The sequence below is a fragment of the Cynara cardunculus genome (genome assembly GCF_001531365.2).
Source record: "Cynara cardunculus var. scolymus isolate 2C chromosome LG 6, CcrdV1, whole genome shotgun sequence".
Taxonomy (NCBI): Eukaryota; Viridiplantae; Streptophyta; class Magnoliopsida; order Asterales; family Asteraceae; genus Cynara; species Cynara cardunculus.
Genome location: NC_037533.1, coordinates 15753160 through 15766271, shown reverse-complemented (window position 1 = coordinate 15766271; position 13112 = coordinate 15753160). Strand labels below are relative to the sequence as shown.

The 13112-nt window shown below is 31.6% G+C and overlaps 3 protein-coding genes across 3 annotated transcripts in view; 1 reads left to right on the top strand and 2 right to left on the bottom strand.

The window, feature by feature from the left end:
* LOC112514371 overlaps positions 1-211 on the top strand; it is a 1099-nt gene extending 888 nt beyond the window's left edge. The window contains exon 2 of the mRNA XM_025120808.1: positions 61-211. The gene's annotated coding sequence lies outside the window, so the exon portion shown is untranslated. The remainder of the gene's footprint in view (positions 1-60) is intronic.
* Positions 212-485: 274 nt separating this feature from the next.
* On the bottom strand, positions 486-3803 carry LOC112514368 (THO complex subunit 3). The gene is made up of 11 exons (XM_025120805.1): positions 3699-3803; positions 3490-3585; positions 3041-3170; positions 2783-2874; positions 2585-2653; positions 1544-1601; positions 1358-1457; positions 1157-1243; positions 990-1068; positions 774-906; positions 486-688 (listed from the first exon to the last, which is right to left on the bottom strand). Exons 1-11 carry the CDS (start codon positions 3759-3761, stop codon positions 654-656), a joined length of 942 nt encoding a protein of 313 aa, XP_024976573.1. The 5' UTR covers positions 3762-3803; the 3' UTR covers positions 486-653.
* A 1406-nt stretch (positions 3804-5209) lies between these two features.
* On the bottom strand, positions 5210-7155 carry LOC112514370 (probable calcium-binding protein CML21). Its single transcript, XM_025120807.1, has 5 exons — positions 6974-7155; positions 6430-6637; positions 6110-6312; positions 5674-5854; positions 5210-5582 (listed from the first exon to the last, which is right to left on the bottom strand). The coding sequence occupies exons 2-5, from the start codon at positions 6614-6616 to the stop codon at positions 5485-5487; spliced, it is 669 nt and encodes a 222-aa protein (XP_024976575.1). The 5' UTR covers positions 6617-6637; positions 6974-7155; the 3' UTR covers positions 5210-5484.
* Positions 7156-13112: the final 5957 nt, after the last annotated feature.

Below are 13112 nucleotides of genomic sequence, written 5' to 3'. Positions count from 1 at the left end.
TATATATATATATATATATGTATGATTTTGTGACTGATTTATTTATTTATTTTGTCTCAGGCAACTTTGAATTTTCAGTGGGGGATGAAGCATTTTGGTCCGGTTCAGATTCATGTTTAGTAAATTAAAATTAAGCATCTTTGAGTGATCTTGAAACCAGTTGTAATTAGTAACACAGCTTGTGTTATGTGAATCAATTATTCTTTTTAACATTTCGAAATTTGTGAATTCCGTCAAGAAAATAATAAATATCTGATTTTGAAACATAGAGGTGTTTGGTTTGCAGAATTTGACCACATGACACGTGACAGCGCCAATAGTAAAGCATGGTCGTGGCGAGGTTTGAATTCAATCCATTTCAGTACGTGAACCAAACAAAAAATTGATCATTTCCAATTCCCTTGAAATCATTTGAATTCTACAAACCATACGGCACCTTTACCGTCGCATTACGGTCACAATAGCATGTTGAAACATCGCAAATCAACAAAGCCAATTCTTTTACATCACCCCAAAAGATCTGGTTTACATAATTGAAAACAAAAAGAGGAGAAAGACGATCGTCGATGACATTAAATAACAGATAAAAAGTACAGGGCTGGCAACTAAAAACAGATGCTGCTGCTGCTGCTGCTGCTGTGTAATATTGAAGTTTATGCACTGTCAAATCCAAATATCCGAAAAACACCTGCAGAACAAGAGGGACGTTTTGTTAAAATGGACTTCTTATGAAAGAAATAAAGAGCAAGGAAATATGCATATCATGTATACACCTTCATCAGCCTGATACTTATTTTTGTCATCCCCAGCATATGCAAGCAAATTGTATTTGGGATTCCATTCCACGCTGTTCATGGCTGCCCTACACGGGATTTGATGAACCGACCGTCCAGTGTGTACATTTGACTGACAATTTTACTTGTATCGATTAACATAAGAGCAACGCGAACATTTTAAGGGGAAAAAAGTAAAATTATGTGGATACATACTATGTCAATGAACAAGTCTTCACTAGCAGAAGCAATATATTCACCAGTATGATTGAAGCTTATGGTCCGGACCGGCCATCTGAGAACACATAATCTCTATTATATATCTATCTAATCATTTCAACTACATAAAACCGTGTAAAATATGGTGTTGAGTAGTAACTCACTCGAGCTTTGTGAACGTTCGCACACAAAGCATTTCTGAGATATCCCAAAGACTGACCAAGGAGTCGGCACTTCCAACAGCAAAATATCTGTCAAAATGAAAAGAGGCAGCCTCATAGGTTATCATTCCAAGGCAAGGGATGAGTTCCCAAACACTACATAAGAGAGTTTTTAACAGAAACCGTGAAGCGAATTGAACACACCTCCCTAAGGGGTCAATAGCAATGCAATAGCAACCAGCTGTATGAGCCGTCAAGGTGTCAACTGCTCGAAGAGATGGGTAGGCCAGTACTTCAACAGTACCTGAGGAAAGAGATCAAAAAACAAAGTGGCTAAAATAACAATAAAAAAAGAACTTAACTACAAATAGCACAAGCTGCTATGCTCACCATTTCCAGTAGTCAAGAAGAACATATCCCCAGTCATGTTCCACGCAATTTCATTTACCTGACAAACAAAGCAGGGAGAATATCAAAATATCGTGCATACATGTGTAAGAATGGCACTGTAATAATTGTTTTTCTCAATGTGATTTGAAGCACTCTTGTCATGGAGCAAGTTACAGAATAAGAGTCATTATAGTTCCTTAAGCCACTCAAACTCAGATTTCAGATAACGTCAAAAGTCATATCAGAAGTCCAATGAGGTTGGTAGTTATATGAAAATCCCCATAGCAGTAGATTTATAATTTTTTTTTACTTAAATAGTCAAATTGACATCACCTTCTTGATAAATTTGTTGTATAGTTTCTGTAGATGCATAAACTGCTGTCATATAATATAATATTACATATAATATAATATTACATATAATATACATGGGAATAAGGGGTCTGAGTGATTGTTTAAACATTTTAAGCCCCATAAGCAAAGTGAGAAAGACTATGTATTCAAGTCTTACAAGAAACCATATACTGTAGGAGCTTAAGTTTCTCTTGACGCTTCCTTTCTCCATTGAACCAATTGAGAAATGTTCAAACGACCACACCATTTCCACTAACTATCGCAATAACTGATTATAAATTTCATAATTTAACTTGTGAACCAAACCTTACACATGAAGATTACATGACCAGACACCTTTAGATACAAGACTATGCACAATGTTGCATAGTTACAACCATACACAAGAAGGATTGAAACACTGAAACAGTATGAAGCATACAGAAAAGTAATGATAGTTCGAAACCAAGGGAGCAATCCTGAACTGCTGAAGGAATCTCAAGAGAATTTGTGAAAAATTCACAAAATCACAAACTGAATTGGAATGTGTGGCCTAGTGGCCTTCTTGAAGATTTGCAAACAATATGGAAACTGTACTTAAAAATTTGGCTGTGAACTATTTGATCGCTTCTTTCGTTGCATTTCAGAGGTAGGCAAGGAACAAACATTATACAGTTGATATTGCTGAAAACGATCATGTAATTTTACCTCATAGTTGAATTTGCGTTTATGGATGGGCTTGAAGTTCCATACATCCAGTATTGTCAGTTCATCGTCCTATAATATGTAGCAGAATTAAGAAGTAGGCAAGTAGCCACAACCTCCCTAACTTCCTAATGGTACCAGGAACTGAACATATAGAGTTTGATAATCGAAAAGGCTCAACTAAACGAATGAAAATTGTACCCTGTTCCCCACGGCTACATGACTCCCATCTGGTTTATATGTGATATTAATGTTTTCCCCACTAAGTTCTGCTTGCTGTGAACATTTTCCACCTACAGTATGAGCATGTATGAATAAGAATTACTTAGAAACTCCCTCAGGATATCGTCAATAAATAAAGTGAACCATGTGCAGTAACCACGAAGAACTGTGGGAGAAACGTCTAAATTTAGTTTACTTAAAATCAGAATTTGGTATCTACGATAAAGCATCACTTACTGCGAACATCCCATAGACGAACAGTCTTGTCACCCGATGCAGTGGCAATCAAATCAGCATGTTTAGGATCCCAACACAACTGATCCACGCTATCGGTATGCCCCTTTAGCTCAAGATCTTTAACCTTGCTCTGCAACAAAGAACCCATATAGCATACAGCCTCTAGATGAAGTAAAATAAGCTAAAAATATACTTTGATTAATTTTCACTGGATACCCACCACCAACCTAAATCAAGTAATTATTAAAGAGTTATATGGGTCATTGGTAACATAGAAAATTCAATGCCTATGATCATACTGAGTGACCATTTGAATCAATTGCATCATCCACTCCTAATAAATATTGAGAGAACATTTCAGATTTTAAGGTGGTTCACCTGTCTGTAACATTAACAAACATGCGGTGTGCGTTAATGCATCAAGAAACCAAATGAAGAAGAATACTTACGTGACCATGGGACTCGATATGCCACACTCTAGCCGTTTGATCTACAGAACCAGACGCAAGCTTTGTGCCAGTGCAATTCCACGCTACCGAATGCACCTGTTTGATTTTGCCCAAGTTTAAGAAATCTTAACGGATACAAACTAGGGTTCATAACATCTAAAAGAATTGGGGTTTAGCGAGAAGGAAGGGGGGAGGGAGTGATACTGAACCTTCTTCTTGTGGCCCTGATATTCCCTACTGTGGAGGTTTTTGAAGGGTATTGTTTCTGCCATGAATGATTCCTCCTGCTAGCAATTTCAGAGTCCCTGCGAATCAGCTAAAAAGCTTGTGCTTATTTCAAAACGTATGGGCCCTATTGATATTTTGTTATTTCTGGGGGAGTAAATTGATAATTGTAGCTCGTTTGTTTCTGGTGTGAATGTTGTTTTTCGGAGCCAACATCTGTTGGCTGAATCTGATTAGGGGATGTTTGTTTATCTCTTAATAGTTTCATTAAGAGACAATCTCTGAATTGTTAAAAGGTAAATCTTGTTTGGTAAAAAAAATCTATCTACTAATGGTTTTAAAACCCTCTGAATGATTTTGTATTTTGGATCTCCCTTAACCATTAAGAGCCCTAATTTTATTGTACACAATTACCAAACAATTATATTTAATTTTGCACTATATCATGAGAGCCTCTTATTGATTCTGACCACTTAATCATTCTGCACCAAACCATTCAGCAATTGCTAAACAGCCCCTATGTTGAATTGGGCCCTGACACAAGATTAAACGGGATTTTAGGTTGAGCTTTTTATCAAAGATTGCTAGTTAACAATTTATAAAGGAGTTCTTAAACCATTTATATATTTGTAAAACCTTTTGGATATCAACTTTAAAGACATAGCTGAGAAGATCCTGTTGGCTATGATAGCCATACATGAGTTTTTAGACATGAAGGACATTGTCTGTGATGAGCTGACCCGGGATAAAAGCCGACTGATTTTTACATTAACAAGCGAAGGGAGATAGATCTTTGATACGGTCCGTAATAATCTTGCTTACACATTTATATAAGATATTACATTAAGCTATGAGACGGAAATCAATGACTCTAGAGGGGGCGACCAACTTTGGAATAAAGACAAAAATGGTGCTAATAAGGGGCTTCAATAATTCACTGGAGGAGAAGAACTCGCGAACGGCTAAGCACATATCCTATCCAACAATATCCCGCACGAATTTGAAGAATTTGGCCGTGTAACCATAAGGCCCAGGAGCCTTATCATCACCCATTTGGAAGAGAGCCTGTTTTATCTCGGTATCAAACAGAGAGGTGAGCATCATGGCCGCCTGATCGAAATTCACTTGTCGTTTATTGCATTCGTGACTGATTTGCTCTTAGTTTGTATTTGTTGTGGGGTTTTGCATGATCTGTTTAATTGTGATAGATAGAATAAAAGGTTGTTTGATTGATTTTTCATCAAGTCCTTGTATGAGTTAATCTATTTACACAGATAAGAAAGACTTGTTTTAATTGGGAGGGACATGCTTAAAAAAAACTTAGCTTTCTGCATAAAGTTTCTCCCTAGAAGCTTACTGAATAATCCAATTTATATATCATTAAGCCACTATCAAACAGTCATTGATAGCTGACTGAATAAAATGCAAGTCTCATTAAGCTCGTTAAGTTGCTAACAAACATGTCCGTAATATCCTGTCATTGCAAAAGACTTTCCTAACAACTGCATATTGATCCAAGATGCAGTTTACATACAACAGAACCAGGTCTGGTTAAGAAAAGCATACAACTTCTTCCAACATCACAACAAATCTAAACTTGTCTCTATTTTCTGGAACAACAACAACATAGAAAAAGAAACAACATACATATACTAATCTCAACATCCAGTCTCACAACATGACTACTTACTCTCATCACCTCAAATCGAACCAATTGCAAGAACGACCAAACTTACGCTTCTCAGCTCAAATGGCTCAAACGTTGATTGGCTAGTCGTCTTCGTCATCCCCAATTCCAACCCATCTAGTAAAAGCAAACAGAAATTCCTTGAAGTTCACCATTCCATTGTTATCCCAGTCCATCTCTTCTGTCGATACAAAGCCACCAAATTCAGTAACTTTCACCATATTTTGTGTGTGTGTGAATGTGTGTGTAAAGAGAAAGAGAGGGAAAGAGACCAAATCTTTGCATGGCAATTTGCCCATCAGAATCAGATGGCCCACCAGATGTAGTTTCCTCTATTGCAAGAACCATTTCGCTTTTGCTGACATGACCATCTTTGTTACTGTCAAGTAACACAAATGACTCCACCAATGTTTCAAAAGTTGCCTCCAGATCTGGGATTCCCAATCGCGATTTCTATCAACGTCAAGAAACACAACATGATGAAAGAAAACAAACACAACATGATGCAAAATTTTCAACCATGTTCCTCCAAATCATGCAATACAAAAGAAGGATGCTTTTTGAATTTTGACTCAATAACACTAATTGGCAAGAATGGTTTTCTATCCTGCGATTTCACTTCTACAAACTGAAATGAGAAAGATAGCCCTTCAAATATTATGAACATGAAAGAAGCAGTTGTGAATATAACGAGTTTCTATTGGATACAGACTGGTCAGCAGCAGAATCTTCCTTCAAAAGATAAACAAGGCAAAGAAGCACAATGAACTCATTGAAGCTTATGCCCATGTCATCATTTAAGTCACAAGTCGTGAAAATATCATTGATTTCTTCGTTCGTGAAGTTCGCTTGGAGCTTATCTAAGCAGTGCTTCAGCTCTGTTAGATCAATTGCACCACTGTTATCTTCATCTACATGAAAAAAAGGAACAAGGGAAAGAGCCTTATTGGCATTTCCGAAAACACAAAGTCGATAACCAAGTGATAAAACAGGTAATCATAGAAATCTAACAGGGTATTGATGCATACCAAATTGTTCAAATATAACTTTACATCTTCTTAGACTCTCAACAATTTTTGGGAATTTTAAGATTATCTTGGTAAATGACTTAATGGAAGTTCCTTTAGATTCTCGCTTTAATACTGCATCGAGTATTTGGGCTTCAAGCTTGCTTGTGGGTGCAGAAGGCTTGGGTGAACCATCTCCCATGATCATGAAATCAGGAACCACCGGAGCCTGGTCATTTGAAGTTCATGAATTAGAAATACTGAACGTTGTTAGAGTAAACGAATTACTAACTATATACAGCAGATTTGGTATTCAAACGTTGTATGCATGTAATTGGAATTGAAAACAAGCGGATGTTAGGGTTTTTTAATCTGCAAACGCGAAAACAGCAATAATGTTAATTTGAGTGGCAAAATCTAGACCTAACTACAATGGTGAAAAACATGGATTTTTATACAAGTTTCAAGATCATAGGAATATATTCTAAATATCAACAGAGAGAATTTGACGAACATTTTTAGGGATCAGGAGCAATTTGAAATCGAAAATCATAGGAATACTCACAATGCGAAGGCGCAGAAACAGCAATGAGATTAGGGGTTTGTAAAAACACAGATTGAAAATGCAAAAAGGTAGAAAATGGGATGAATGTGAGCTTGGATTCAATGGAGAAATTGGTTGAATTGATTCGGGGTCGAGGATGCAGGGGTTGTCCCCAGGATTCGTGCTGCTTCCTCCACGTTCTCCTTCCCAGTTCCCTCCCTTGGGTTGGAAAGTAATTCTTAATTTCATTATTTGCCGCTAATAATCCTGCATTATTTTTATTTATTTATTACATTTTTCTCCCAGGGATTAATTATTTTTATTACAAAATAATTTTTTTATGTTAGAAGGTATTCGTACAATACAATAAAAATAACATACATCATCATTTTAATTTTTCTTTTTATTTTGTTCTTTATCGATGTTATAATACGGTTTTATGTGGTTTTGAAAAAAACGATAATATTTTTATTTTTGAATGAAATATAATTTTGAAGATATTTTAAAATTTAGAAAAAATATATCGATATTAGTATCAAATTGACTATTTAAAAGTTCTTGTTTTGTTGTATAATTTCTTTAATTCAATTTTTTTATTGTTATTTAATTTATGTTTAATAATGAAGCAATTTATTTTTGATTTAATAATATAGTTTTTTTATAAATATAATAATTAAGTATTTTAGATATTTTATATTTAAAATTAAATATTTATCCAATATTTGATTATGTTTATTTGCAATTAGTTACATGAATTCAAATATAGAGTTTTAATAAGTTGTATTTATGCATTATTTACTTGTAATCTTGAATTTCAAGTAGTATGCATCAATAAACAGTACTTTGTGTATAAAATATAATTTTTAAGAGTTTTTGTCAAATGGTTTATAATACAGTATAGATATGTAATAGTCACGGATCTAGAAATCTCTAGATTTTTTAAAGGAAAAGAAAAGAAGGGATTTTATTTATTTTTCAGTAGAATGTAATTGATGAGTAGATGTGTAATTTTATTAATATTTTTAATTATTATAAATTCTTTTTCATTTCTTTTACTTCCCTTTCCTCGCACGTGTTGGAGAAGAGTTTAATTGTTATAAATTAACTAGCTTTTATGCACCGTGCAGCTTTAAAAAAAAATCAAACTAATGTTAAAATATTACAATGTCAGTTCATGCATATATCATTTTCTTTTATTAGAGTTATAGAATATAAATATAATGATTAATTTATTGACCTTCATTTTTTTTTTTTGTTCATATTGTCATCCTCACAATTGCTGATATTGTTACGATCAATCCTTCTAATACATAACTAAAACTTTAAACCATCATTAAACAAAACTCTCCAAAATATTAAACAGGACAATCTTTTTTTTTAATTTACCGAATATATAAAAAAATTAAATTTTTCTCTTTTTCATACAAAGTCTTTAATCCCGTCGCATAGCAAAATCAGTTTATACCCAATAAAAAACATTATTTTTTCATTACGTATTTTAAATATGATATTATATAAATAAATAAATAAAACTTTAAATAAATTTAAATAATTTTAAGAATAATAAAACAAAGAACATATATCATATAATTTAAATAATTTAATAAAAGCAAACAAATACACATATAAAAACCAAATAAAATGTGATATTCATGTGATATTTGTATCTGTATTTATTTGCTTTTAAAAATGTTAAAGGAGATATAATACGAAGATGAGATAAAAAACGGAATAAAAAAGGAAAGGTTTAGAACATTTATGAGTTAATGAAAGATAATTAATATAACCAACAAAATAAATCTAAAAATTTGAAAAAAAAAATGAATTACAAAATAACTTTTCCATAAAGTGTCACATAAAAAACTTCATATTTTACTTTTAGATTTGTATAAAATAATGATGTCAAATGCTCAATTAAGGACATCTATGGCTTGGAAAATTTTGTTTTCATTTTGGAGAAAATAATGAAATACACATTTTTCATTCACGGATAAAAAAGTATTTAACTTATTTAACATTTCAAAAATTAAAAACAATGAGAAAATCTCTTTTAAAAATCATTTTGTGACAAAATGTCACACCATTTATTGTAAGTTTATTTTAATTAGTAGATGAAAAGATGAAAATAACATAATGGATATCCCTATGAAGTTATGTAATGTGAAGGTTAAAGCTAAGTTGGAAGTGGTCAAAAAAGTCTTCTTATAATGGAATACATATTTATCATTTAGGGGTAGAATAATATAACTTATTTAATATTATAAAAACATTGACAAATCATGGAGGAGCACATGAAAATGTTTACAGGTTTCATCTCCAAAAATGAAGAGGAAAAGATTGGAGGCTAAGCTTTTTAAAATTACCAAAACAACCTTATTGATGATTATTGTGAACGGAGTTTATTTTTTTTTTTTATAATATCTTGTAATCATAAAATATCAAAACTTTATTCGAATTTATATGATCAAATCGTAAACACAATCATGTCTTACGATAACAACAAATCCAACAATATTGAAAGGAAAAAAAATGTAATAACAAATCACATTTTGTAAATAATATAATTTTTACATACCTTTTAAAAAAAATTAAGTTTTCTTCAACTCTTATTTCATTACTCACCAAATGATTTTTGTCAATTGAAAAAATCATGAAGTAGTCAAAATTTAAATTATCAATCACGTATAAATAGTTATTGTTAATGAAGCTTAAATTCGAAAAAAGTTTATCATATATTGTGATTACAAAATATCAAAATTTAATTCGAATTTATATGATCAAATCATAAACACAATTTATATGATTCAATCATAAATACAATCATATCCTATAATAACAACAAATCCACCAATATTGAAAAAGAAATATGTAATAACAAATCACATTTTTAATGAATATAATTTCTGCGTGTCTTTTAAAATCTTTGAATTCTTCTTCAAATCTCACCTTCTTCATCCCTCAACAAATGATTTTCTAGGATTTCATTTTGTTTATTTAAAAAACAAATTTCATTTAAGAAATAAAAGAAAGTAAATGGAAGAGCAAATCAAGAGTTGGAGGTTAAACTTGGATATACAAAATTACAAAAATAACCCAGTGAATTATGAGCTATACATTTTTCATCCAGGGACAAAAAAGTCTTTAACATATTCAACATTTAAAAAAAAATAAAAAAAATGAGGAAAAAGATATGAGGAGTTCTAAGCATTAGAAGGTGTCACCTCATTATGTTTGGTTTCTCTTTTAATATATATATAGATTTTTCTTTTCCGTCCGCCCCCTTTAAAACAACCCGAGAACACATTTTTTTTCTTCTTCGTAAAAATAACTCGAGGACACGACGTGTAAGATTGTAAATGGGAAATGATAGATGTGGAAGAAGGTGGTGTGATGGTTGGTTGTGCATGTGATGAATTGAAGAGACGGTAAGGGGGCGAGTGTTCCTCTGGGGTGCTAACGGGGTTGACGGAGGTTGTTGCTACGAGGATGTAGATTATGAAGGGTAGAAAGAAGAGTTACAGTGGTCACAATTGCATTTGTGTATGGTTGTGAAATGTCAGTGAAAAAAAGATCAGTATAACTAATATTATTATGGGATTGAAAACTCTCAAATACGGTGACAACATGTGTTGAGATTATAGTTAAATGAGAGGGGGCATTTTAAACATTTGAATCGTAAAATGAAAATCGCCCCTCACCTCCCCACGCCATTGCCTCTTATTTTCCACAGGACACTATCGCTCATCCCCACAAACGATTAATTTAAAACCCAAAATTTTAAATATATAAATAATATTATATGAGCATTTAAATAATTGTTTTATTTGAATTCATTTGAAATGTTAAAATATTTATGTAATTAATTAAAGAAAATAATAGAAATCTTAAATAAAAAATAATGAAAACAAAGGCAAAAGGTAAAAAGAAATTTTTTTTTTTTTAAATTTTATTGGACCAAAATTATCAGGTCAGGAGTGGTTTGGTTGTAAATGTCATAAAGTTCAGGGAGCCAAATGTTATATTTTTTAAAGATTAGGGGTTTGTTTTACCAATAGTATATGCCTGTTTGTAGAAAAGGACCTTAGAGTCTAAAACTTGCGATTTGACCGATTTATTCAACTAATAAGCCAAAACTTTTCACATATAAATTGTATAGCACTGGCTTAGGATCGGTTTTCATTCAAATAACTAGTAAAATCGTTGAGTTTTGGAAGATAAATATGAGTTTGAAGTTCGAAATAAAAAATCTCGGTTTTTCATCGATTTTGGGTAAGATTCTTAACCAAATCTCTTGATTTTTATGTTTATGGGTTCGTTTTTAAGTACTTTATCAAATTCCAGTAGCCTTATATCTCATATTTCTATTTACATTGTTCGATTTTTATGTTTTGAAGTTGTTGAATTTTAATTTTAAAAACAAAACTTTAAATGAGAAAATTGAACTCATTTCTTGATGAATTTTGTGTTATTTATGTCAGAGTGTTTGTAAAAGTATCATCAAAAGTTTGATGCAAAAAAATGAAGAAAAAAAAGTCAAGAAATGAGCCATGTTCAAACTCAAAGAACCAAAAAACGAGCAACCATGGCTGCAGGTAGGCCTGGGTCAGGGACCGGGTCGGTTGGGTCAAGATCCGACCCAAAACCCATGGGTTGGCCAATTTTAAACAAAAAATCACTTTTTTTCACTCGAGACTAAAATCAAACATGCGACTTCAATGTTGAAGCACCCGTGCCTTAACCAACCAAGATAACTCATTATTTGCATTTTATGAACACGACATAATCTTCTTATTCCATTATAATGCATTTACAAATTTTAATAAATATCGTTATAATTCCTGGAGTTTCAAAAATATAATTTTTGCCATATGATTTTCTGGAACTTTCATCAAATTTTAATTGGATTTTGTCAAATGCAAATCCTTATCCTAATTTCGATTATTTATCTTTGTTTAATTACCAAAATGACCCTATACATAGGAAATCGATTTTTAGCAATAATTCACGTATTTGCTTTCTAAAATTATCGAAATAAAACTTTGTCTTGGAGATTGGTATATAAGCTTCATTCTTATATTACTATGTTTATAAAACTAACAAAATGACCCTATATTTGGAAATCGGTATTTTAACAATACTTTAAGTATTTGTTTTATAAAATTATCGAAATGACCCAATGCCTTGGGAATTGATATCTAAGTGTTATTTTGAATATAATCTTTATGAAATTACCAAAATGCTCATATACTTTGAGATTGATTTTTTTAAGCACAGTTTTAATATTCAACTTCTGAAAGATACCAAGAATGTCCTAAATTAGGGAATTGGTTAAAGTTATACCTTTGGTATTCGGCTTCTCAAGATTTCTGAAATGCCCCTCGACTTGAAAAATTAGTATTCTATACATTATTTCGAGTATTTAATCATGTTGAACTTCAAAGTTATGACATGACTGACTCTTATTTATATATGTGTGACATGTTGTCACAATTATTTATTCGCAAATTTTAAAATATACTTTTTTACCAACTAATATTATATACGTTGGAAACTATTTAGTTTAGCTATTTTGGCAAAATATTTATCGTTCAAGAAAATGTGATGTGTATTGCACATTTTTATAAAATGTACGAGCGACAATTAATATTATAACAACGTTATTATTAATAATATTTTAAGAAAACATTTGAGTGAAATACGAGATATGATGGTATCGATGGTTGATTAATAAAGATGGTTAAGATTAATCGTGCTAAGATTGTTGGAGAATAATGTTACATGTCATGATAAGATGTATGTTGGTATTGCTGTTAACTCAAATTTTTTTTTTAATACAAAATTTTATTACAATTCAGATATTTTAGATTTAAAAATAAATATGTAATTAATTCAAATTTTAATGATCGAGTACTTTTGTGTGAGAAAGATATTCAAGAAATTTGTTGGTGTGGATAATAAAGATAATGATATCTTCTATCTTGGAATTCGATGATAATTATTTATATCTATACTATATTATAAAGTATTTGACAAAAACTTTTAAAAACCATTTTTTATACATGAAATACTGTTTATTGATGCATATTACTTAAAATTCAAGATTACAAGTAATTTTGCTTAAATACAACTTATTAAAACTTCATTTTTAAATTTGTGTAAC

Excerpts from the sequence above, each read along its gene's own strand:
- LOC112514368 (XM_025120805.1), bottom strand. The coding sequence starts at position 3,761 with ATGGCAGAAACAATACCCTTCAAAAACCTCCACAGTAGGGAATATCAG. Across the intron at positions 2,875-3,040 it reads TCGTCTATGGGATGTTCGCA|GTGGAAAATGTTCACAGCAA; the intron begins GTAAGTGATGCT and ends CTCATACTGTAG. Across the intron at positions 1,244-1,357 it reads GCTATTGACCCCTTAGGGAG|ATATTTTGCTGTTGGAAGTG; the intron begins GTGTGTTCAATT and ends TCATTTTGACAG.
- LOC112514370 (XM_025120807.1), bottom strand. The coding sequence starts at position 6,616 with ATGATCATGGGAGATGGTTCACCCAAGCCTTCTGCACCCACAAGCAAG. Across the intron at positions 6,313-6,429 it reads AGTTATATTTGAACAATTTG|ATGAAGATAACAGTGGTGCA; the intron begins GTATGCATCAAT and ends TTTTTCATGTAG. Across the intron at positions 5,583-5,673 it reads AATTGCCATGCAAAGATTTG|AAGAGATGGACTGGGATAAC; the intron begins GTCTCTTTCCCT and ends TTGTATCGACAG.